This window comes from Scyliorhinus canicula, chromosome 4, assembly GCF_902713615.1.
Source record: "Scyliorhinus canicula chromosome 4, sScyCan1.1, whole genome shotgun sequence".
Classification (NCBI taxonomy): domain Eukaryota; kingdom Metazoa; phylum Chordata; class Chondrichthyes; order Carcharhiniformes; family Scyliorhinidae; genus Scyliorhinus; species Scyliorhinus canicula.
The window spans coordinates 173,441,944-173,468,352 of record NC_052149.1 but is presented as its reverse complement, the minus strand read 5'-3'; the positions used below and the strand labels follow the sequence as shown (position 1 = coordinate 173,468,352).

At 49.0% G+C, this 26,409-nt stretch overlaps 1 protein-coding gene across 2 annotated transcripts in view; it reads left to right on the top strand.

Annotated features, from left to right (window-relative positions):
* htr4 (5-hydroxytryptamine receptor 4) overlaps nt 1-26,409 on the top strand; it is a 301,009-nt gene that overhangs the window by 79,478 nt on the left and 195,122 nt on the right. For both annotated transcript variants that reach the window (XM_038795553.1, XM_038795554.1), the window contains exons 2-3: nt 4,966-5,077; nt 6,972-7,053. In XM_038795553.1, coding sequence (XP_038651481.1) covers nt 7,028-7,053 — 26 coding nt within the window. In that variant the 5' untranslated portion in view covers nt 4,966-5,077; nt 6,972-7,027. The remainder of the gene's footprint in view (nt 1-4,965; nt 5,078-6,971; nt 7,054-26,409) is intronic.

Genomic DNA, 26,409 nt, shown 5'->3' with positions numbered 1-26,409 from the left:
CGTTCCGGAACACATTGGCATTGCTGTCGAGGTGCTGGATTTGGCATCAAATCGGCGTCTGCCGTGATTCCGGCGTCAGAACCGATTCTCCGTGCAATCATAATGCTCGATTTCGGTGTCAGTTAACGGAGAATCCGACCCTACGTTCTCCCGCCAAATATGAATCAGCTCTGATTTGCCCTCGGACCAATCAGAGGTGATTCACTATCCCTTACAGGATTCCCTCATGAATGCTACTATCAGGCCATCTGAGTGGGCAGACCGCAAGCGAGGTCCAGCAGCTGGGCCACTGCCCCCTGCAATGCAATTCCACTCCCCCCCCCCCCCCCCCCACCAACAACATCTAGGATTTTCTGGGTCACCCCCCCCCCCCCATAGTATGCGGATGAACTGACACCCTTCACCCACCCCCACCAGAGACCCCATTATAGAGACTCCCAACAGAGACCCCCTTTAAGGCAGCTACCTACCAGAAACTCCCCATTACAGAGATCATCACCAGAAACCCCCCCTTAAGAGACATCCTTACCAGACACCCCTATAAGAGAGATCCCACCAGAGGCACCCCAATAAGAATGACCCCCATAAGAGAGGCACCCACCAAAGACCCTCATAAGAGAGACCCCAAACAGAGATCCCCATTACAGAGACTCCTGCCCGGAATTCCCCCGCAAAAGATCTCATCAAATGCAGTTATGTGCTTCCTGCACAGAAAAAGAGAAAGTCAGAGCACTTAACTGTCCTTGATGTGGTCCAAGAGATGTCAATCACAACTAGAAGTTTATAAACCTTGTAGTTAGTATCACGCAGCCTACTTGAAATCCACTCAAGTATGAAGGGAAATTAAACAATCTGGACAATTGACTGTGTGTGGAAGCTATCAATCTCAGCCTAGTAAAATCACTTTCACATTGATATTAATGAAAGCCTTGCAGATCAAATATATGAGAAGATTTAAATCCAACTGTTGTGGTTTCCTTTTTTATGAATTTACAGGTGGTGCTTTCTCTGCCTGAGCCAGCAGATGTATTGTGCAGTTAAATTTTAAAGCAGTGATTATTTTTTCCACTGGGATTTTTTCCATCACGTACTGTTTGGCACCCGACAGGAATCCCATTTCTGGGCTCTCCCGCAATTTTCACGATATAGCAGAATTTGCACCGGGCTCAACGCGACCCTCTTTGTCTGAACATCCAGCTTCCTAACTAAATAAATATTTGGGAGTCTTGACCTTAACCCTCCAGATAGAGGACATGGTTCTCCAACCTAGTTAAAATTCTGATGTGCTTATACTATTATTGCCTGGTAGTTTTTACAGCAGATGGCTGGAAGGTTGAAGAGTACTGGATACGGCTGGTTGGGTAGCTCCCTCTGCTCATAGATTTCTTTCTCCAATACTGCAAATTCGTACTTTACACGTATGTTTTTCGGTAGACTTACAAAAAAGATGTGAGTTATGTCTCACAAAAATCTTTAACACATTTACAAAGAAGAGTTTTATAATTTCATTCCACATATAATAGTTTAAATCCTCCTCCAATGTGATCGTGCTCACTTTATAATGGAAATTTAAACAAGGAATTAACCATATTATAGTTTTCAATTTGCACTCTGTTAAGGTAATATATTAAGTGCAACAACCTGCTCGATTGTTGCATTTGCTCATTAACTGAGGGGATAGTATTTTACTAATAGTTACTTAACGGCTTTTGGTGATAAATAGAAGCAAAACACTGACACAAAAGGTTGATGCGACCAGTCGGAAGAATGTTGCATTTTTCAAGCTTTCGTTAATAGAGGCAATAGGTACATTGTGGGTTGTAGCAATGATCCATAAAAGACCTTTACTGTTCAGCACAAAAAAGACACCAATACTTTGAATCAATAAGGTTAATGGGTGACATAACATTTGCAAATTCCTAGGTAAATTTATTTTTATATATCATGTGTGATTTTAAGGGAATATGAGAAAAATGCATTGGAATAATTCCTGTCATCTCTACGATTAGACTGATATCATGCTGTATCATAAACATTATACTGTGGATACTGGAAATCTTAAATACAAGCCTGGGCCAGATGGGATTTATCCTAGGATTCTCTGGGAAGCCAGGGAGGAGATTGCAGAGCCTTTGTCCTTGATCTTTATGTCGTCTTTGTCGACAGGAATAGTGCCGGAAGACTGGAGGATAGCAAATGTTGTCCCCTTGTTCAAGAAGGGGAGTAGAGACAACCCTGGTAATTATAGACCTGTGAGCCTTACTTCGGTTGTGGGTAAAATGTTGGAAAAGGTTATAAGAGATAGGGTTTATAATCATCTTGAAAAGAACAAGTTGATTAGCGATACTCAACACGGTTTTGTGAAGGGTAGGTCATGTCTCACAAACCTTATTGAGTTTTTTGAGAAGGTGACCAAACAGGTGGATCAGGGTAAAGCTGTTGATGTGGTGTATATGGATTTCAGTAAGGCGTTTGATAAGGTTCCCCACGGTAGGCTATTGCAGAAAATAAGGAAGTATGGAATTGAAGGTGATTTAGCGGTTTGGATCAGTAATTGGCTAGCTGAAAGAAGACAGAGGGTGGTGGTTGATGGCAAATGTTCATCCTGGAGTTCAGTTACTAGTGGTGTACCGCAAGGATCTGTTTTGGGGCCACTGCTGTTTGTCATTTTTATAAATGACCTGGAAGAGGATGTAGAAGGATGGATTAGTAAATTTGCAGATGACACGAAGGTCGGTGGAGTTGTGGATAGTGCTGAAGGATGTTATAGGATACAGAGGGACATAGATAAGCTGCAGAGCTGGGCTGAGAGGTGGCAGATGGAGTTTAATGCGGAAAAGTGTGAGGTGGTTCACTTTGGAAGGAGTAACAGGAATGCAGAGTACTGAGCTAATGGCAAGATTCTTGGTAGTGTAGATGAACAGAGAGATCTCGGCATCCAGGTACATAAATCCCTGAAAGTTGCCACCCAGGTTAATAGGGCTGTTAAGAAGGCATATGGTGTGCTAGCCTTTATAAGCAGGGGGATTGAGTTTCGGAACCACAAGGTCATGCTGCAGCTGTACATAACTCTGGTGCGGCCACACCTGGAGTACTGCGTGCAGTTCTGGTCACCACATTATAGGAAGGATGTGGAAGCTTTGGAAAGGGTTCAGAGGAGATTTACTAGGATGTTGCCTGGTATGGAGGGAAGGTCTTACGAGGAAAGGCTCAGGGAATTGAGGTTGTTTTCATTAGAGAGGAGAAGGCTGAGAGGTGACTTAATAGAGACATATAAGATAGTCAGAGGGTTAGATAGGGTGGACAGTGAGAGTCCTTTTCCTCGGATGGTGATGACCAACATGAGGGGACATAGCTTTAAATTGAGGGGTGATAGATATAGGACAGATGTCAGAGGCAATTTCTTTACTCAGAGAGTAGTAGGGGTGTGGAACGCCCTGCCTGCAATAGTAGTAGACTCGCCAACTTTAAGGGCATTTAAGTGGTCACTGGATAGACATATGGATGAAAATGGAATAGTGTAGGTCAGATAGGCTTCAGATGGTTTCACAGGTCGGCGCAACATCGAGGGCCGAAGGGCCCGTACTGCGCTGTAGTGTTCTATGTTCTATGTTCTAAGCAAAAAATGTTGGAAATACTCACAATTCTGATCGCATCTCTGGGGAGAGAAGCGTGCTTCAGTCAATGACCTGTCACCAGAATTAAACGGAGGGCCGGATTTTCCCCCCTCCTCCCCCCACTGTGGCTTGTTTTCCGGTGGCGGGAGCAACTCATCATTGGCCACTGGAAGGATCTTCAGTTCCCGCTGATATCTCCGGGATCTATGACTCGCCCACCCTGCCGCCGAAGAACTTGCCGCTGGAGGGATGGGAGGGTTGGTGGGGGCGGGTGTGCGCCGTTGGCGAAAGTGAAAGATCCCGCCAGCGGAATAGGCCGGAAATTCCCTGCCCACGGTGCTTCTCTGTCCATTGACGTTGAATATTTTACCTGCTGAACATTTCCAGCATTGTCTGTTCTTATTTGATACGTCATGGCTGCTTCATATGCACCACTGTAACTATCAAACAGGAAGGGGGGTGCATTCTTATGCCAATATTGTCCTGTTTGCTCTTAAACCAAGGCGGTAGCAGGGTTAGAATTCAGTTTTGGGTAATGGATGCTGGAATTCACATTTCCAGCATTGAAAATTGAGACTGGTAGAAGTGCGACCTAATGCTGCATTACACCAAACTTTCTATGAGAAGGTGGTAGAAACCTAGAAATCTCATCCCCCAAACACCGTAGAAACTGTGCAGAATTGAAAAACTGAAATTAAAACAATTTTGTTAAGCAAGGATATCAAGCGCTACGGAACCAAGGTAGATAGATGAACTTAAGATACAGAATCACTATTATCTAATTGAAAGGCGGCACGGTGGCACAGTGGCTAGCACTGCTGCCTCACGATGCTGAGGACCCGGGTTCAATCCTGGCTCCGGGTTACTGTCCATGTGGAGTTTGCACATTCTCCCCGTCTCTGCGTGGGTCTTAGCCCACAACCCAAAATGATGTGCAAGGTAGATGAATTGGCCACTCTAAATTGCCCCTCAATTGAAAAAAATAAAAGAATTGGGTACTCTAAATTTATTTTTTAAAAACTATTATCTAGTTGAGCTGCAGGACAATTCTGTTATTCTATGACATTAAATGAGCACTTGAAATGTGCAGGATTATGGGGAAGCGGCAGGTGAATGGCACTAAGCCACAATGCTTGTTTGGGGGAACCGGTGCTGACACGATGGGCCAAATGGCCTCTTTCTGCACTGTAGTGATTCTATAGCAGGCTTGAGGGGCTGACTGTCTTACTCCTGTTCCTGTGTTCCTTCCTAGAATGTCATAAACAAATGCAAGTTGGAATTAAATGACAATTAACTTCATTAATCTCTCAGCTCTCCCTAATGATTATTCGTTCCCCCCCCCACCCAGCAACCATGGGCGCTGCAAATGTGGAGGTAGCTATTTCCGGTGAGAATTGAAGATATCTTCAGTAACAGTCCAAGAAAGATGAATGGAGGCCTTGGAGACAGTTTTCTGACAGGTACTTGTATACTTCTGAATTGAATGTACATGCTGCAGTTGCCAGCTACACCAACGTGATTCTGCTTTTCAGTCCCAGTACTATTTCCCCACCTCTGCAGACAAACCCTTCACACATGGCCTTGCGCCTAAATTTCAACATTTAGACGGTTAAGTTTCCTATTGGGGAGTGTGTTTCACACTTACACCCTGCTTATCGCATTATAACTAGTACCCAGACACAACATTGATTTGTTCCCATGCTGATTCCCTCAGGTAGTCATCACCCACCTTAAAAATTCTCAAAATGAAAATCACCCTGATCGTTTAATATTCTCCCAGTTCACACAGTCACATTATCATGAAGCCGTTTTCATCTTAACTTCCAGAGGCTTACTTTCTGTGAGATGAGATTTACACATCTCCAGCAGGTATGTTTTCCATGTGGTGGCATATAAAATAGGATGACCACCTACCCTAAACCCTTCCCCCAAGTCACTCTATAAGTTTGGAGAGGGGAGGGGGGGGGGGGGGGGGGGTGAGAGGGCACCAAATTTTTAAAGCCTGCCTGCTATATTTAATAATAACAAAGCAAAGGTCAGAATATACTGCCCACACCATAAAACATTCAGTGTGGGAAGCCCAATTTTTTTCACTCAGATGCTTAATGGGCAGGAAGGAAAGGGTAAGGTTGCTCTTTGGTGGGGTGATCTTTCCGACCATGGAGTGGCCTCCTTTAGGTTGAAACCTCTTTCTTCTTACATGCATCCTCTGCTAAACCCACTCACCTTTCCCTAAGCTAAATCTTCCCAGCAAAATAACCTGACTTACCTACTCAGTAATCCATGGGCCTTGGTCTTCTGCAGCCCCGACAGTGGCCACCAACGCCTTGGTGGTACTATTGGCACTGATTGGCACAATCCAATTGGCTGGCAGCTACAGAGGGAAGGCCTTCCTCCTTAATGAGAGGTAGATGTCCCAGCCGGCCCCAGTTAATTCACCCTGCAGTGCTCTGTGGCTGCATGGTGGGTTGGCACGGAGTATCCACACCAACATTGCTTCCAGAGGGGGGGGAGGGGGGGGGCTTGCTGTCTGCACCCCCTTCCTTCATCGACCCACCTTAATATTCAGCCCTATGTTTGTCTTTGTTGTTCTGAGATTGTTACTTGGTCTGCACACTGCGATCTGGCGCTGCAGTCAATGTGAATTTTCCAGTGACTTCTTCACGTGTGCTTCGTGTCTAATTTCCTATGCTACCTCAAACTTTCAGGACATAAGTCTGTTGAGCTCACTGCAATGTGCAAGGGATATGTCTGGAAAAAACTGATTGAAGTTGGCTCCAATGACCCTTCAACTGAAGCACAATACAAATTTTTACTCAGGGTTTTCATTATCGCCATTTTCCAAACCTCTGCCCATAGAGTTGGTTGGAAAATTACCCCCCCCCCCTCACAATCTTGAGTACTATATCAAAACTGGCATAGATCCCTATTTGCATATTTAAGCAGCCACCTGCCAACTGTTTCAGGTAGGTGTGCTGTGTAGCCAATGAAAACCACACCATGCGCCCTTCAGCATTCAACATGGAGTCTACGTCCTCCACCCTCCACTACCTTAGACCTGCTAAGCAGTCCATTGATGGGAATGTTTTACATTTATATGATCTTAAATAGGTTCAATTACATCCCAGATGACTTCATAATTGATTCTAAAAGATAAAAAATCAGTGGGAAATATAGACATTAATGTAAACTACCTATGTAACAGGTCATTACACTTCAAACTGCATGTGAAGCACTTTGAGGTATCTCTAGCATATGATTAGGCATGATTTGACATAATACAGATGGAAAGAGTAACCACAATTTATGGCTTTAAAATAATTCAATTAATTTCTGTCTTTTTATTTTTTGCAGGGCAAGTTATTCTGTGTGGGTGCTAAGATCAGATATTTACATGCTGACCCCCTGTGATGGATGAAGCTGTTTTAAATGAGAGGTATGCCATGGAGAAACTTCAAGAAATCTTCTGAAATGTATTACGGCATTAAACATTAGAGCAGTGGAATGATTGCAAATATATGTATGCAGTTCTTGGATAGCAAATTAATTATAGCAAAAAACCAATATTGGCATAGTGCTACATATTACATTGATAACCAGTGATTGTTTTTTGTATATTTTCAGCATCACATCCTTTAACTTACATGAATGATATAATTTAATAAGTTGGTGTTTACTAAAATACTTAAACCAGGAAGCAAGACTCTGATATATTTGCCTAGCATATATATATAAAGGGAAAAGTAGCAGAAAGAGGACAAGTGTGCAGTTCGAATGGCCTTGTGAGGTTTACTCACCTCCATTCTACTGTCCTCCCACCACTTCTGATCTTAACCTGTTCCCTTGAGTAGGCGTGAGAGACACCAAATGCAATTGTGACTGAAGATTTGAATGAAGAAGCTGTTGTGGCTTCTTAGCAACTTAACAGGGAGAGGAGCAAGGGCTAGAAGAGGCCCAACAAGGTAAGTGGATTTTCTTTAATTAAGTCCCTTGTGGCGGCTAGGATGAACAGAATTGCTTCTGTGTCCCAGAGAGTTTTGGATCCCGTAGCCCTGGGTTCCCCATCTCCCTGGATGGGGAGGCTCTCCCAATCCTCCTCTCCAACCACTAAAGTGCTGGAGACCTATCTTTCAGACCACCCGCTGTGCCTCCTGCTAGGTTCACATGGGAAACTGATGAAGCCGAAGCAGATAAGGCCCAGGAACCAAAATGTCCTAGAATGTGGCAGCATGTAACTGGTTGGATTGACTGCACAACACCCAGCTTGAGTTAAAACTGGAGCTAACTTTAGTGACTATTTTGTTAAAAATTATAAAAATGGAAACCTGATACTGTAACATAAAAAAACTGAAATAGTTGAACTCTGAATGGAAAAGACAGTTACAAAATAAACCAATTTTATATCAATTTTATATATATGAATATATATATATATATATAAAAATATATTATATATATATTTGTTTATCCAGTCATTCAAGTTCAAGATATCATCTACCAAGGAATACCTGTACATCATATACAATCTGTTTACATTTGACAAAGAAGTGGATAACATTGCATTCAGCACAAGTTTCATACTGTTATTGACTTTGAGAGTTATTTAGGTGTGCAATGTCTGACTTCATGCTTATATGTGCAGCTAAAAAACTGCACATGCATAATTATGCTGTCTGGCAGCTCTTTATTAAAGTACATTAGCTTTCAAAATTTCAAGGCGATCCAGTGAATTTATGTCAGGTTGTTTTGGACAGCACATTACGGACTAAAAATCTCACTCTATCACATATTATTGTCAGCAATTTACATGGTGCAAACACGCACCTGATAAAAAAGCAGCTTCACTTTCTTGACAGTTTTATGTACTCAAATGTTTGACTGAGCATATCAGTCATTATAGGGATGGTTACTTACTAAAATAATGAATTGACAAGCAGCCCCAACTATGCATTAACAGTACTGATTCCAGATATTTTGATGGCTTAGCTGCAGTTTCCATGGTTACCTGTTGCTCTGATTGGTTATCTCCAGGGAAACAGTGGTCACTCAATCAGAAAGATACACCAAACTTTCATTGTCTCTTGATTCCTTTCTATACTAGCAATTTTCCAGACATAACCTCGATATTAAGTGAGGGGAGTGTTGAGAAAGAAGTGTCTAAAATCCCTTGGGAAACCTGGATGTAAGTTTAGTGTGTCTCGCACAACATTTAAGACACCAGTTCATCCTCATTTATTTCTTCGTTTGGTGTCAATTACATGCACTGGCCATGTAATACATAGTATAGAATAATATATGAAACTTAACCAATATACAATAATATATGGGCCGCGATTCTCTGCTCCCCACGCCGGGTGGGAGAATCACGGGAGGGCCGGGCGAATCACGACACGCCGCCCTGGCATCCCCCGCGATTCTCCCACCCCCCCCCCCCCCCCCGGCTCGGATGAATCGACGCTCGCCGTTTTTGACGGCGAGCGGCGATTCTCCGGCCCGGATGGGCCAAACGACCTGACGTTCCCGACCGGTTCACGACAGCGGCAACCACACCTGGTCGCTGCCGTCGTGAACATGGGCGCCAAAGTTCCATTTGAAGCTTGTGGGGGGCGGAGAGGGGAGTGAGCACCACAGCCGTGCTCGGGAGGGGACTGGCCCGCGATCGGTGCCCACCGATCGTCGGGTCGGCGTCTCCAAGAGACGCACTCTTTCCCCTCCGCCGCCCTGCAAGATCAAGCCGCCACGTCTTGCGGGGCAGCGGAGGGGAAGACAGCAACCGCGCATGCGCGGGTTGGAGCCGTCAGCCGTCGTGCGTCAGCCGCGCATGCGCGGGTTGGAGCCGGCCAACCTGCGCATGCCTGGCTGATGTCACGTAGGCGCCGCGTCTTGGCACGCAAGCGTCAAGGCCCAGCGGCCGAGATTTACGGAGCGCCGCTCCTAGCCCCCTGGTGGGGGGAGGGAATAAGGTGCGAGGAGCGGCCTCCGAGGCCGTCGTGAAACTCGGCCGAGTTCACGACGACCTTCCCGATTCCGCGCAGGAGCGGAGAATTCCGCCCATGATACTTAACCAATAATTCATATAAAAATTACTGAAGTTGTTGGCCCTTAGCTGCCCAATAATTAGTCACCAGGTTCTTAAGTAGAAATACAATTACTGTTTATTTATAACAAGAATGATGATGAGATATGCAGTAAACACAATTGAATATCAGCAAGCTAACCTACTACCCCCATTAACTTTCCCACCCTAAACCCACACATACAAAACAGACACACAGAGGGGAGAAAGGGGTAGATCAAGAGATAAGAGTCATTGCTTCAAATGGTGGTTCTTTAGCACATTTTCCTCAGAGCACGGTGGTTGATCAGAGTCTCTGGTTAACAGCTGATAATGGTCTTCCTTGTTGAATCATTCATTCAATACAGCACTTACAGGCAGCAGGCTTTCCAGAGAGATGCTATGGGCGCAATCTAACCAAAAAAAAGTCAGTTCCTGGTGGGAATCGAGGGACCATTCCCGGCCCTGCAAGCAGCGGGAATGACGCCGGTATCTAACAGCACCCTGTTTTGTTTTGGTTGCCCAGCCGGAAATGCATCATTGCCCCCGCCCCCATCTCCCGAGGCTGCTCGCTGTTGCATTTCCTGCACTGAGGAGCTCTGTTGGGCTGATGTCCTCAGTGCAGGAGGAGATGCCATTTTAAATGGTGCCCCAATCGCTCGACTCCCCCCCCCCCACCCCGACATAACCCTTGGACCCCCCAATACCCCAAATCACCTGTACGGAAGTCCTTGGGGGCCCCCAGACACCCATCTCACACGGGGAGGGCACCCCTGGGCACAATTCCAGGTGTGGGCAAAATGCCAGCCTTGCACCTTGGCAGTACTGCCAGGGTGCCCAGGTGGCACTGCCAGGGTGCCAGGATGGCAGTGCCAAGGTGCCCATGTGGCATTTTGCCCATGCCAGGGATCTGACCCGGGGATGCCCTGTCCTCACGGGGTGGGGTGTGGGGGGCTCCAAGACCCCCTTACAGGTGAGTTGGGGCATGGGGGGGTTGAAAGGCTGTGCTGGGGGTCTCGATATCGGAAATGATGCAGAGTCCCATTGGATAGGGAAGTCTTTCCCGGCACTGTGAGCACTGAGAAACACCTAGCTAAACGTGCTCAACACAGGATTCTGTTTCATTTCCATTTAATCCCACCCAGTAACACAAATGCAAATCTTTCTTCTGAAATAGAACTGGTCCTTCATAATTTATCACTGCGCAGAAAATTTTATTTTACATGATCTATAGGCCGTGTTGTAAATCAAAATTGATATCTATCATCTCTGCCTTACTCCAATGAGCTATTATCAAGATCACTATTTTAATTTCAAGCAGCTCGATAACCTCCCCCATCTACTCTAGGAGGCTACCACCCACCTCACACCAGCAGCCTCACAACAAGCCCCTCCCAACCCCCCACCTCCCGACCCCACCCCCAGCAGCCTCGCTCACTGCCACCATTCACCTTCCCAGCGCTCGCTGCTGCTCCAATCTCAGCCTGTTTCTCTCTCGTGTTTGTTGCTGATAGCTCATTAGTGAACCAATCAGGAGCTAGAATTGGAGAGAAACAGCCTGTTATTGGGGGAGCAGCTCGGTACAAATTCTGTCACTTGCGTTGAAAAGATCCACAAAAAAGGTTCCAGGAATGAGGAACGTCACTTATGAAGATAGATGGCATAAGTTAGCACCATTATCCTTGTGCAAAGGATGGCTCTGAGGCGATTTGATAGAGCTGCTCTAAATCATGAGGGTTCTGAACAGAATAGATTGGGAAAAAGTGGGCGGGGTTCTCCTGCAACTGGCTGGATGGCCCGATGCCGGCGCCAAAAGCGGCATAAACCACTCCGGCATTGGGCCGACTGGAGGGTGCGGAATCTTCCACACTTCCTGGGGCTAGGCCAGCGCCTGAGGTGTTGGTGCTGCGCCGAAGGGCCGGCGCGAGTTGGCGCATGTGCAGAACCAATGGCGTGGTTCCGCGCATGCGCAGACCTGCCAGCATGTTTCCTGTGCATGCGCATGGGGGGTTCTTCTCCGCACCAGCCACGGCAGAGCCCTACAGAGGCCAGCACGGAAGGAAAGACTGTCCCCACGGCACAGGCCCGCCCGCAGATCGGTGGTCCCGATCGAGGCCTACATCTCTTCAACGGACCCTCCCCCGATGGAGGCTCAAAAAAGACAACTCCTGTACTCAAGACTTAGCTCCAGTGTCTTTCCGCTAATTCGAGATGCGCCTGACTATGCCAGAGCTATGGAACTGCTCAAGGAGAACTATGCACAGTCGACGAACACCCTGTTTGCGAGACATCTACTCTCTACTCGCGTCCAGCAGCCGGGTGAGTCGACTGAGGACTTCTGGAGGGCCCGTATACCTCTGGTACGAGACTGCGTCTGCCCTCACAGTCACAGAACACTCTGATTTACTCATGCGCGATGCCTTTGTTACAGGCATTGCATCGGACCCCATCCGGCAACGATTGCTGGAAGGGGCCGCCCTCGACCTCACGGCCACAAAGACTCTGGCGCTTTCAATGACGGCAGCCTCCCGTAGTGCGCGATCGTACTCCGCTAGCCACTCGGCCCACCCCGTCCTACCCCTCATGGACCCGGCAAACGGCCCCCCAGGCCCACCCGTCCTACCCCTCGTGGACCCCGCAACCGGCCCCCCCAGCAGCCGCCCCGCGCACTACGCCTGCACTGCTCGCCGCACCGCGCTCCCTGGGGGTCCCTGCTGTTACTTCTGCGGTCAGCAGAAACACCCCTGCCAACGCTGCCCGGCCCGCACCGCAACCTGCAAAGCTTGTGGCAAGAATGGCCACTTTGCAGCGATGTGTCAGTCACGGACGGTTGCCGCTATCGTGCCCCCATTCCCCCCCTCGCCTCAGCCGATCGCACAGTGGGCGCCGCCATCTTCATCCCCCACCGCCATGTGCGTTCCATGGGCACCGCCATCTTGTCCCGACCCCACAACGTGCGCTCCATGGGCGCCGCCATTTTGTCCTCCCTGGGACGGGGCCACGGGACACGGGTCGCTACCGCAACTCGTCGGACTCATCAGACTCGACTGCCGATCGCCCGCTACTCGCCTCCGTTACGCTCGACCAGTCGCGTCCTCGCAACCTGGCACCCTCTTCCACAACGGTGCTGGTCAACGGCCACGTGACCTCCTGCCTCATCGACTCCGGGAGCACCGAGAGCTTCGTCCACCCGGACACGGTAAGGCACTATTCCCTTGCGGTCCATCCCGCCAACTGGCAGATCACTCTCGCCTCTGGTTCTCACTCTGTCCCGATCCGGGGTTTCTGCCTGGTTAAACTTGCTGTACAGGGCGTGTAATTTGACCGTTTCCGTCTGTAAATTCTCCCCAACCTCTGTGCGTCACTCTTACTAGGCCTGGATTTCCAATGCAATCTCCAGAGCCTCACCCTCAAATTCGGCGGACCCCTACCTCCCCTCACCGTTTGCGGCCTCGCGACCCTCAAGGTTGACCTCCCTCCCACTTTGCCAATCTGACCGCAGATTGCAAGCCTGTTGCCACCAGGAGCAGACCGTACAGCACCCAGGACAAGGCCTTCATCAGGTCCGAAGTCCAGCGGCTGCTTCGGGAGGGTATTCTCGGCCAGCAACAGTCCTTGGAGAGCCCAGGTGGTAGTGGTTAAGACCAGGGAGAAACACAGGATGGTCGTGGACTACAGCCAGACCATCAACCGGTACACGCAGCTCGACGCGTACCCTCTCCCCCGCATATCTGATATGGTCAATCAGATTGCACGGTACTGGGTCGCCTCTACTATTGACCTGAAATCCGCCTACCACCAGCTCCCCATCCGTAAATCGGACCGTCCCTACACTACATTCGAGGCAGACGGTTGTCTGTACCAATTTCTTATGGTTCCCTTCAGCGTCACGAATTAAGTCTCGGTATTTCAGCGAGAAATGGACCGAATGGTTGACCGGTACGGACTGCAGGCCACCTTCCCATACCTCGACAATGTCACCATCTGCGGCCATGACCAGCAGGACCATGACGCCAACCTTTCTAAATTCCTCCACACCGGATCTCTCCTTAATCTCACGTACAACAAGGAGAAGTGTGTGTTCCGCACAGACCGCTTAACCATCCTCGGCTACGTAGTCCAAAACGGACTACTGGGGCCCGACCCCGACCGCACGCGCCCCCTCATGGAGCTTCCCCACTGCCCCATTGCCCCAAGGCCCTCAAACGCTGCCTTGGGTTCTTTTCGTATTACGCCCAGTGGGTCCCACAATATGCGGACAAGGCCCGCCCACTTATCCAGTCCACACATTTTCCCCTCACGGCCGAGGCATAACATGCCTTTGCCCGCATTCGATCTGACATAGCCAAGGCTGGGGTGCACGCAGTAGATGAGACACTGCCTTTTCAAGTAGAAAGCGACGCTTCAGATGTCGCCCTTACCGCCACGCTGAATCAGGCAGGCAGACCCGTGGCATTCTTTTCACGCACCCTCCACGCCTCCGAAATTCGACATTCCTCTGTTGAAAAGGAGGCCCAGGCAATCGTTGAAGCGGTGCGGCACCGGAGGCATTAACTGGCCGGCAGGAGATTCACTCTCCTCAGTGACCAACGGTCGGTAGCCTTCATGTTCAACAAGACGCAGCAGGGCAAGATCAAGTATGACAAAATCTTGCGGTGGAGAATCGAGCTCTCCACCTTTAACTACGAGATCTTGTATCGCCCTGGCAAGCTCAACGAGCCCCCAGACGCCCTCTCCTGAGGTACATGTGCCAACGCACAAGTGAACCAGCTCCGTGCCTTGCACGAGAGCCTTTGCCATCCGGGGATCACTCGCTTCTACCATCTGATCAAAGCCCGCAATCTGCCCTACTCCATCGAGGGAGTACGGACAGTCACCAGAGACTGCTAGGTCTGTGCCGAGTGCAAGCCGCACTTCTACCAGCCAGATCGCACGTGCCTGGCGAAAGCGTCCCGCCCCTTTGAACGCCTCAGCGTGGATTTCAAAGGGCCCCTCCCCTCCACCGACCGCAACACCTACATCCTTAGTGTGGTCGATGAATTTTCTAGGTTCCCATTCGCCATTCCATGCCCGGATATGACGTCTGCCACCGTCATCAAGGCCCTGGATTCCATTTTTGCTCTGTTCGGTTTCCCCGACTACATCCACAGTGACAGGGATCCTCGTTCATGAGTGATGAGCTGCGTCAGTTCCTGCTCAGCAGGGGTATCGCCTCCAGCAGGACGACCAGCTACAACCCCCGGGGAAACGGGCAGATAGAGAGGGAGAACGGGACGGCATGGAGGGCCGTCCAACTGGCCCTACGGTCCAGGAACCTCCCAGCCGCTCGCTGGCAGCCGGTCCTCCCTGACGCACTCCATTCCATTAGGTTACTACTGTGCACCTCAACTAACAGTACACCCCATGAACGTGTTTTTGCCTTCCCTAGGAAGTCTACATCCGGGGTGTCGCTCCCACCTTGGCTCACGGCTCCGGGCCCAGTCCTTCTCCGTAGGCATGTCCGGCACCACAAGGCAGAAGCCCTGGTGGACAAAGTACGCCTACTCCACGCCAACTCTCAGTATGCCTACGTGGAGTTCCCCGACGGCCGCCAGGACACAGTCTCGCTCCGGGGCCTGGCTTCCTCAGGTGCCGATCCCATGTCCACACCCCTTTTCCCCCCCGCGCCACCCTCCTTTTCCCCGATGCCCCCGTATTTGTCCCCACCAGGTCCATCCCTCGTCCCCCTGCCCACACTGGAGGACACGGAAGATTTCGGCTCGCTCTCGGAGTGAACCCACCAGCAGCCAGCACCAACACCTCCAGCACCTGCACCATCGTTGCCATCACCGCCTGTGCCGAAGTCGCCACCACAGCTACGCCGATCACAGCGGAACGTTCGACTGCCGATTCGGCTCAACCTGTAACCTGCTAACCGGATGGACTCTTGGTTTTCTTTGTTTGAACACTTTTGTAAATAGATCATCCTTTGTATTATAGTTACACGTCACCCCCGCCTGACTCATTTTTTACAGGGGGTGAATGTGGTGATATAACCACTGTAGATATGTGTACTTGCAGTAGGGGGATGTATGGCTGTACCTGTAATACAGGTTCCTCTGGTAAGCCCCTGCCGGCTAGCTCCGCCCACAGGGAGCTTGTGTATAAATATGTGTGTGAGTCACTGAGATCCTATTCTACAGCTGCCACCGGAGGAATAGCATCACACAGCAATAAAGCCTCAATTGTACATGTCTCGAGTTTTTGTGTGCAATTGTTAGCGCCACATGCTGCCAGTGATTATCACATTGTTTCTCGCCCAAGAACAAATTTCAGACAGCCAGGATGTCATCCATTCTGAAGGGATTCAGAAAAACCCCCAGGTGTAGAAAGGAAATACAGAAAAGTATTGTGAACAAATCCTTTACCACTAGCAGGTAAGAATTCACCTATAATACCAAGTGTTTAATGCATTATCTGAGACAAGACACTAGTTCGACCTCAGCTGAAATATTGTGCACAGTTCTGGGCGCCACACTGTTGGAAGGATGTGAGCGAATTGGCGCTTCTGTGGACGTGAAAGAGATTCCAGGATGGTATGTTGCCTCCCTGGTGCCGGGGTCCAGGATGTCTCCGAACAGGTAGCGGGCATCCTGAAGGGGGAGGGCAAACAGGCAGAGGTTGTTGTACATATTGGTACTAATGACATAGGCAGGAAGGGGCATGAGGCCCTGCAGCAGGAATTCAGGGAGCTAGGCAGAAAGTTAAAAGACAGGACCTCTAGGGTTGTAATCTCGGGATTACTCCCTGTGCCGCGTGCCAGTGAGACTAGAAATAGGAAGCTAGAGCATCGAAACACGTGGCTAAACAGCTGGTGTAGGAGGGAGGGTTTCCGTTATCTGGACCACTGGGAGCTCTTCCGGGGCAGGTGTGACCTGTATAAGAAGGACGGGTTGCATCTGAACTCCTAAATATCCTGGGCGCAAGGTTTGCTAGTGTCACACGGGAGGGTTTAAATTAGTATGGCAGGGGGGTGGGTAACGGAGCAATAGGTCAGAAGGTGAAAGCATTGAGGGAGAACTAGGGAATAGGGCCAGTATGGCTCTGAGGAAGAGCAGACAGGGAGGTATTGCTGAAAACAGCGGGTCTGGTGGCCTGAAGTGCATATGTTTTAATGCAAGAAGTATTATGGGTAAGGCAGATGAACTTAGAGCTTGGATTAGTACTTGAAACTATGATGTTGTTGCCATTACAGAGACCTGGTTGAGGGAAGGACAGGATTGGCAGCTAAACGTTCCAGGATTTAGATGTTTCAGGCGGGATAGAGGGGGATGTAAAAGGGGTGGCGGAGTTGTTCTGCTGGTTATGGAGAATATCACAGCTGTACCATGGGAGGACACCTCAGAGGGCAGCGAGGCTATATGGGTGGAGATCAGGAATAAGAAGGGTGCAGTCACAATGCTGGGGGTTTACTACAGGCCTCCCAACAGCCAGGGGGAGATAGAGGAAGGGTAAATATGGCAAATTTCAGAAACCTTGGATAACGAGAGATATTATATGCCTTGTCAAAAAGAAAAATGAGGCATTTACCAGGGCTAGAAGGCTGGGAACAGATGAAACTTGTGTGGAATATAAGGAATATAAGGAAAGTAGGAAGGAACTTAAGCAAGGAGTCAGGAGGGCTAGAAGAGGTCACAAAAAGTCATTGGCGAATAGGGTTAAGGAAAATTCCAAAGCTTTTTCACATACATAAAAAGAAAGAGGGTAGCCAGGGAAAGGGTTGGCCCTCTGAAGGATAGGCAAGGCAATCTATGTGTGGAGCCAGAGGAAATGGGTGAGGTACTAAATGAATACTTTGCATCAGTATTCACCAAAGAGAAGGAATTGGTTGATGTTGAGTCTGGAGAAGGGTCTGTAGATAGTCTGGGTCACATTGATATCCAAAAAGACGAGGTGTTGGGCGTCTTGAAAAATATTAAGGTAGATAAGTCCCCAGGTCCGGATGGGATCTACCCCAGAATACTGAAGGAGGCAAGAGAGGAAATTGCTGAGGCCTTGACAGAAATCTTTGGATCCTCACTGTCTTCAGGTGATGTGCTGGAGGACTGGAGAATACCCAATGTTGTTCCTTTGTTTAAGGGTAGCAAGGATAATCCAGGGAACTACAGGCCAGTGAGCCTTACGTCAGTGATAGGAAAATTACTGGAGTGAATTCTTTGAGACAGGATCTACTCCCATTTGGAAGAAAATGGACATGTTAGTGAGAGGCAGCATGGTTTTGTGAAGGGGGGGTCGTGTCTCACTAACTTGATCGAGTTTTTCGAAGAGGTCACAAAGGTGATTGATGCAGGTAGGGCAGTGGATGCTGTCTACGTGGACTTCAGTAAGGCCTTTGAAAAGGTCCCTCATGGTAGACTGGTACAAAAGGTGAAGTCACACGGTATCAGGGGTGAGCTGGCAAGGTAGATACAGAACTGGCTGGGTCATAGAAGGCAGAGTGTAGCAATGGAAGGGTGCTTTTCTAATTGGAGGGCTGTGACTAGTGGTGTTCCGCAGTGATCAGTGCTGGGATCTTTGCTGTTCGTAGTATATATAAATGATTTGAAGGAAAATGTAGCTGGTCTGATTAGTAAGTTTGCAGACGACACAAAGGTAGGTGGAATTGTGGATAGCGCAGACGACACAAAGGTTGGTGGAATTGCGGATAGTGATGAGGACTGTCAGAGGGTACAGCAAGATTTAGATCGTTTGGAGATTTGGGCGGAGAGATGGCAGATGGAGTTTAATCTGGACAAATGTGAGGTAATGCATTTTGGAAGGTCTAATGCAGGTAGGGAATATACACTGAATGGTAGAACCCTCAAGCATATTGAAAGTCAGAGATCTAGGTGTACAGGTTCACAGGTCATTGAAAGGGACAACACAGGTGGAGAACGTAGTCAAGAAGGCATACGGCATGCTTGCCTTCATTGGCTAGGGCATTGAGTATAAGAATTGGCAAGTCATGTTGCAGCTGTGTAGAACCTTAGTTAGGCCACACTTGGAGTATAGTGTCCAATTCTGGTCGCCACACTACCTGAAGGATGTGGAGGCTTTAGAGAGGGTGCAGAAGAGATTTACCAAGATGTTGCCTGGTATGGAGGGCATTAGCTATGAGGAGTGGTTGAATGAACTCGGTTTGTTCTCACTGGAACGATGGAGGTTGAGGGGCGACCTGATAGAGGTCTACAAAATTATGAGGGGCATAGACAGAGTGGATAGTCAGAGGCTTTCCCCCAGGGTTGAGGGGTCAATTACTCGGGGGCATAGGTTTAAGGTGCGAGGGGTAAGGTTTAGAGGAGATGTACGAGGCAAGTTTTTTTACACAGCGGGTAGTGGGTGCCTGGAACTCGCTGCCAGAATGGTGGTGGAAGCAGGGACAATAGTGACATTTAAGGGACATCTTGGCAAATACATGAATAGGATGGGAATAGAGGGATACGGACCCAGGAAGTGTAGAAGATTTTAGTTTAGACGGGCAGCATGGTCGGCACGGGCTTAGAGGGCCGAAGGGCCTGTTCCTGTGCTGTACTTTTCTTTGTTCTTTGTTCTTTGAGGGATGCCGAAGAGGTTGACAAGAATGGTATCAGGGATGAGAAACTTCAATTATGAGGACAGGTGGGAGGTTGAGACTATCCTCCTTGGAGAGAAGAAGGCTGACAGGAGATGTGATAAACATGTTCAAAATTATGAGGGGGCTGGACAGAGTAGACAGGGAGACTCTGTCCCTGCTCGGGAAAGGATCAAGAACCAGAGAGCGCAGATTTAAAGTAATTTTCAATAGAAGCAAATGTGTTGCTGGGAAAACGTTTTCACTCAACGAGTGGTTTGGGTTTGGAATGCACTGTCTGGAAGTGTGGTGGAGGCAGGTTCAATTGAGAGGGCATTAGATGATTACTTGAATAGAAACAATGTGCAGGGTACGGGGAAAAGGTAGGGGAGTGGCATTATTCATAATGTTCATATGGAGAGCCGGCAGAGGCAGATGGGCCAAATGGCCTGCTTCTGCATATGGTCCGACCCGGCGGGACCTCGGCATTCTGGCTGCGGGGGCCGTTCTGGTGGGGGAGCAGGCAGAACCGACTCCGGGGATGCCTCCTCGGTGGCCACGCCCGCGATTGTGGGCAACCGATCGGCAGGCGCGCTAATTCTGGAGGTGCCTATGTTCCTCCTTGACGGGCCCCTGTCGGGCTCCACCATGTTGCGTGTGGGCCAGCACGGAGACGGCCATGGCGCACATGTGCAGACCGCTCCGGCCAAGGTGGACTGGCTTTCGCCGCCGGAGCATCGCGCAGCACCCTGGCACCGTTCTTGCCCCAAGGACAGGGAGAATGGCTCGGCCTAGAGGCCTGTTGATGCTGGCGCTGCTCGCACCAGTTTTGACGCCAGCATCAACACTTGGCCGGGATTTCGGTGAGTCCCAGTCCCGATGTTTAACTTAAAACTGTCTTGATGAATTTGTCCAATTGAGCAATGACTGCCTGTTAATAGGTGATGCACTATCAATTACAACGAGACGAGAGTAGAGAGTAATCAAGACTTTATTAAGCAGAGATGTGTTGCCTCCTGCAGCTGCTGCCGAAATGGCTGCAGCTCGGTGAGTCCAGGCATTTATACTCCACCTACTGGGCAGAGCCAGCAGGCAGGGATCTACCCCCGTACCTGTAGTACAGGAGCCTTACCGTATGATATCTCGTATGTGATATATACAACAGTGGTGACTACCACATTAGGCAGGTTGCCTCCCATGAGGGGTTTATGCACAACCAGCTTGACATGCCTGATTTAAATGTGGAAGTTGATGAACTGGTCTCCATACTCTCATATTCATGTTAGTTTTAAATCCCCTTCACCCATTTGCAAATCCATATGTCCCTTCAGGTTTAATTTCCATGCAGTAAATTAGTCCAGCTTTTCCCAAACTGGATTCCGCAGAATTCTGGATTCAGTAAAAGATATCCAGAGGTTCTGCTGTAGGTCTGGCTATTTTTTAAATTTAAAAAAAGCTTGATCATCTGAGGGTGGTTTTCACACTATGTTGGCGACTGATAGGCACACTAGTCAGCCTATCAGCAGCCAATGCACGGAGAAGCTGGCCTCGAATTGAATGAGTTGGAAATAGCATCAAAGTCTGGCCTCAGCGGGGTGGGAGGGGAAGAGGGCTTGGAGCAATGGGGAGAGGGAGGTGAGAGTGGAAGTGTGTTGCAGAGATTGGTGAAAGTGTGAATGTCTATTTGTGCATGAGCGAGGGAGAGATGGCAGTGTGACAAAAAGAGAGAGAGGTGGGAGTGTGTATGTGAGGGAAGGAGTAACGTGGGAATGTGTACGTGAGGGAGGGAGAGAGGTGGGAGTGTGGATGTGAGAGAGGGAGAGAGGTGGGAGTTGTATGTGAGGGAGGGAGAAAGGTGGGAGTGTGTATGTGAGAGAGGGAGAGAGGTGAGAGTGTGTATGTGAGAGAGGGAGAGAGGTGAGAGTGTGTGAGAGAGGGAGAGTGGTTGGAGTGTGTATGTGAGGGAGGGAGGGAGTTGGATGTATGTGAGAGAGGGAGAGTGGTTGGAGTGTGTATGTGAGGGAGGGAGAGAGGTGGGAGTGTGTATGTGAGAGAGGGAGAGAGGTGAGAGTGTGTGAGAGAGGGAGAGTGGTTGGAGTGTGTATGTGAGGGAGGGAGGGAGTTGGATGTATGTGAGAGAGGGAGAGGTGAGAGTTTGTATGTGAGGGAGGGAGGGAGGGAGAGAGGTGGGAGTGTGTATGTGTGTGAGAGAGAGAGGTGAGAGTGTGTGTGAGAGAGGGAGAGTGGTTGGAGTGTGTATGTGAGGGAGGGAGGGAGGGAGTTGGATGTATGTGAGAGAGGGAGAGGTGAGAGTTTGTATGTGAGAGAGGGAGAGAGATGCAAGTGTGTATGTGAGAGAGGGAGAGTGATGGGAGTGTTTATGTGAGAGAGGGAGATAGGTGGGAGTGTGTGTGTGAGAGAGAGAGTGGTGCGAGTGTGTATGTGAGAGAGGGAGAGAGGTGGAAGTGTATGTCAGAGGGAGAGATGTGAGAGTGTGTATGAGAGAGCGAGAGAGTTTGGAGTGTGTGTGAGAGTGGGAGAGAGTTTGGAATGTGTGTGAGAGTGGGAGAGAGTTTGGAGTGTGTGTGAGAGCAGGAGAGAGGTGACAGTGTGTGTGAAAGCGGGAGAGAGTTTGGAGTGTGTGTGTGAGGTGGGAGTGAGTATGTGTGTGAAGGGGTATGTGTGTGTAGCACTCCTAATATTTAAACAACTGTGAGCAAAAGAAGCAGTATCACTCCTTCCATTACAAATGACAGCAATAAGGTAAGACTTAATATTTATTGAATGAAACAACTTTTTAATTAAAATGAATGTATACATATAAGAATATAATGAATATAATTTTTAAAAATAATTTTGTTTTTGTATGTTTGTACCTATTGCGTAAAAGCAATCAATATTTTGTGGCTTAACTCTTCAACACAATAAGAATACGAGGGTCCGTGTAAATTTGATGGGCCAAATGGCCTCCTTCTGTACTGTGGGGATTCTATGGTTCGAAGAATGTTTCTCATGGGTTCCGTCTGTATTCCGTGGCTGGAATGTTTGGGAAACCCTGCGCGAGATTCTCCGACCTCGGGCCGGGTCGCCGGGGGCGGGGGGGGGGGGGGGGGGGGGGGGGGTTAATCACGCGACGCTGCACCGGTGCTGCTCCGACACCGGTCGGCGAGGTGCCGGTCGATTCTCTGGCGATTCTCTGCATGCGATTGGCTGAGTGGCCGCCGAGATAGGCAGAGTCCCACCAGCGCTGTTCACGTTGTCATGATATGCACTCATGCACATAATGAGATACAGACAGGCAGTGACAGACACCCAGTACAGCCAATCAACACACAGAACAGAACACAACCAATCACCAGGCACAACACACACGAGGCATCAACACTCTGCCTCTTTCCACTGGTGACAACTGTAGTGACAGTCAGGGTGTATATATCAGTCAGCACCTTCTACATGTGACTCAGAGCTAGTCTGGTCTAGTTAGCTATAGTAAGCACGCTTAGATTAGTAGAGTGTCTAACCATCAACGAACTGTGTGCACTGCTTAACAAGTTCAATAAAGCATATTGAACTAACATCAAAGTTTGGAGTCTACTTTCAAGTACAACTGCATCCAGTTGAAGTCCGTGTTACCCCAGGGTGATTAACACAACATGGTACCAGTAGTCTACTATCTCTAAGTGGTTTACCTCGAGTGATTCCTTGACGACCAGCAAGTGCCTTCAAGCGGCATGGAGAAGATTCAGGCCCCTTCACAGCTATGGATCTCCGGCAATCTCGGCGGCAACTGGCGGGTCTTCAAGCAAGCGTTCCTGCTCTATATTCGTCCTCGAGGATGCATCCGATGCCAGAAAAATTGTGCTGCTGCTATCAACTGCGGGGGACCAAGCCATCCAGACTTTCAACTCACTTAATTTTACTGACGGCCATGACAAGACCAAATTCAAGACCGTTTTGGAGAAGTTCGACAGTCACTGTGAAGTGGAAACAAACGAGAGCTTTGAGCGCTATATCTTCCAGCAACACCTTCAGGGTAAGGATGAACCTTTCCAATCCTTTCAAACTCATCTCCATACATTAGCGCATTCCTGCAATTATGGTGCAACCGATGATTCCATCATCAGGGATCAGATCGTGTTGGGGGTGCACTCCGATTCCTTGCGGGACCAACTCCTCAAAACTAAGCACATGACCCTGCCAGTCGCAATCGAGACGTGTATAGTGCATGAGCATGCGAGAAATCGGGACTCGCATTTCAAATTGGCAGAATACGAAAAACCTGCCTCCCATGAGGCAGAGAGTGTACAGGCCATCGCCCGGATGCAGCGCCTCAGTATCGATGAAAGCAGTAATTTTGTGTGCTTTTCCGGGGCCCCACGCATGCGCAACACAAACGGGAGAACGAAGCAGCCGAAAACCAAAGTGCATAGGTGCGAATGTCGGCTGACCGCACTGCGCATGTGCGACGAGACACGGAGCGTAACGACGTCAATGTCATGACGTGCCCGAACTGCGGCACCGCTCACTTAAAGCGACAATGCCCTGCAAAAGCCAGGCGATGTTTAAATTGCGGGAAGCCTGGACATTATGCAGCCTTGTGCAGGCCTGCATCACCAGTCAAAGGCCAGTGATCCCAATTCCAACGCAAGCGCGTTCGATGTGTACAGCAAGGTTGACTGGATTCTGATCCTGGTAGCATTATGGATCCAGAGGACGACTGCTTGAAGTCTCCCTATCGTGTGGGCATCATCACTACATGTGAGTATGCCATCTCAATTCAGCAAGACACCTATCTATCCTCAATGTAGATTCCGCAGACGAATGGCGAGCTGTCGTACAAGTAAATCAATGCAGCATCCGGTTCAAGCTGGACACAGGTGCTTCTGCCAATCTCACCTCTCAAGTTGATTTTGACCGCATTAAAAAGCAACCAAAAATTCTTCCACCAGCCTGCCAGCTCCTCAATTATAATGGCAATGCCATAACTGCACTAGGATCTTGTCATCTATTCGTCTCCAACAAGACCATCAATGTCACACTGTGACATTGCTCGCTGCCCATCCATGCAAGCTACTCGACCTCGTTCAGTGAGTCCATACCATGTCTTTCTCCAATGCGGATCTTCAGGCTGACATTGATGACATCCTTGCTCAATATCCGGATGTGTTTGATGGAATGGGTACTCTGCCATACTGCTACAAGATCCTACTCAGGCCTGATGCCATGCCTGTAATCCATGCACCACGCCGGGTGCCGGCTCCTCTGGAGGAACATTTAAAGGCACAGCTACAGGAGATCCAAGATCAGGGCATCATCTCCACAGTGATGGAACCATCTGACTGGGTCAGCTCGATGGTCTGTGTGAAGAAGCCCTCAGGAGAGTTGCGGATATGCATAGATCCCAGAGATCTTAACCGGAACATAATACGGGAACACTACCCGATCCCGAAGTGGGAGGAACTGGCCAGTGAGATGACACATGCCAAATTCTTCACGAAGCTAGATGCATCGCATGGTTTCTGGCAGATACAACTGGATGTGTCCAGCAGGAAGCTCTGCACATTCAACACACCATTTGGCGGGTACTGTTATAACCATATGCCGTTCGGCATTGTCTCAGCCTCTGAAATCTTCCACAGGATCATGGAGCAGATGATGGAGGGCATTGAGGGTGTGCGTGTCTACGTAGATCATGTAATCATATGGTCCACGGCCCCAAGGAACATATATCTCGTCTCAAACAAGTTTTTCGACGTGTCCATGCAAACGGCCTCAAGCTGAACAAGGCCAAGTGCTCCTTTGGCATGTCAACCATCAAGTTCTTGGACGACCAGATATCCCAGCAGGGTGTGCGACCGGATTCGGACAAGGTCAAGGCCATTAACGCCATGAAGACCCCGGAAGACAAGAAGGTGGTACTACGCTTCCTCAGAATGGTGACTTCTTGGAAAAATTAATTCCCAACATGGCCTCACCCACCACGGCTCTCAGGCATCTGGTGAAGAAGTCCACTGCGTTCCAGTGGCTACCCACACTTCAAGCAGAGTGGGTCGAGCTCAAAGCAAAGCTCACCACTGCTCCGGTACCAGCGTTTTTTGACCCGGACAGGGAAACAAAAATCTCCACGGATACAAGCCAGGACGGCATTGGTGCGGTGCTCCTCCAGAGGGATGACTCCTCGTCCTGGGCTCCAGTTGCTTATGCGTCAAGGGCCATGACTCCTCCTGAACAGAGATACGCCCAAATAGAATAAGAGTGCCTAGGCCTGCTAACTGGCATTGTAAAGTTCCATGACTAAGTCTACAGTCTACCAACATTCACAGTGGAGACTGACCACATCCATATCATTCATAAGGACTTGAATGACATGACGACCAGGCTTCAGCGCATTCTCCTTCGACTCCGAAGGTATGATTTTGGGTTATTATACACACCAGGCAAGGAGCTGATAATTGCAGATGCCCTGTCCCGCTCCTTCACCTCCCGCTCCTTCACCTCACCCTGTGAACAGGTTGACTTCATCCGCCAGATTGAGGCACAGATGCAGCTGTGTGCCAGCAACCTCCTGGCATTTGTGAAGTGACTGCACCATGTTGCATCAGTGCCGGCGCGTTGAAGAAAGCCACTGCACCTGTGCTCGCTGGCGCCGGTGCCACTGCACATGCGCGGACCCCGTGGACCCCAGTTGACGCCGGGATCAGCAGCTGGAGAGGCGTGAACCGCTCCAGTGCCATGCTGGCCCCCTGTAGGGGCCAGAATTGCTGATCCTGAGGACATGTTGATGCCATCAAGAAACACTATGGCGTTTCCGACGGCATCGACACTTAGCCTCAGGATCACAGAATCCCGCTGTTTATGTTTTATTTGATTGAGTACTTACTGATTAGAAAGTAATGAGAATAGTTGTGTGGAGAAACAGAAATATCAGTGAAATTGGTATCATGCAATATATTGTCAACAGGCAGGCATTATCATGGAAAAAATAATGAAATTTGTCTGCTTTGAAAAGGTGAGAGTTCAGACACATCTATTGAATAAGCAAGACAAAATTGGAACTGTGTTTCCATTAATTGTTAAGAACAAGCTGAATTCAGAAGTGGATCCTTTTGAAAGCTCCATCACAGAAATGAGTAATGAACATTTTGTCAAAAACATATCCTCGTAATTCT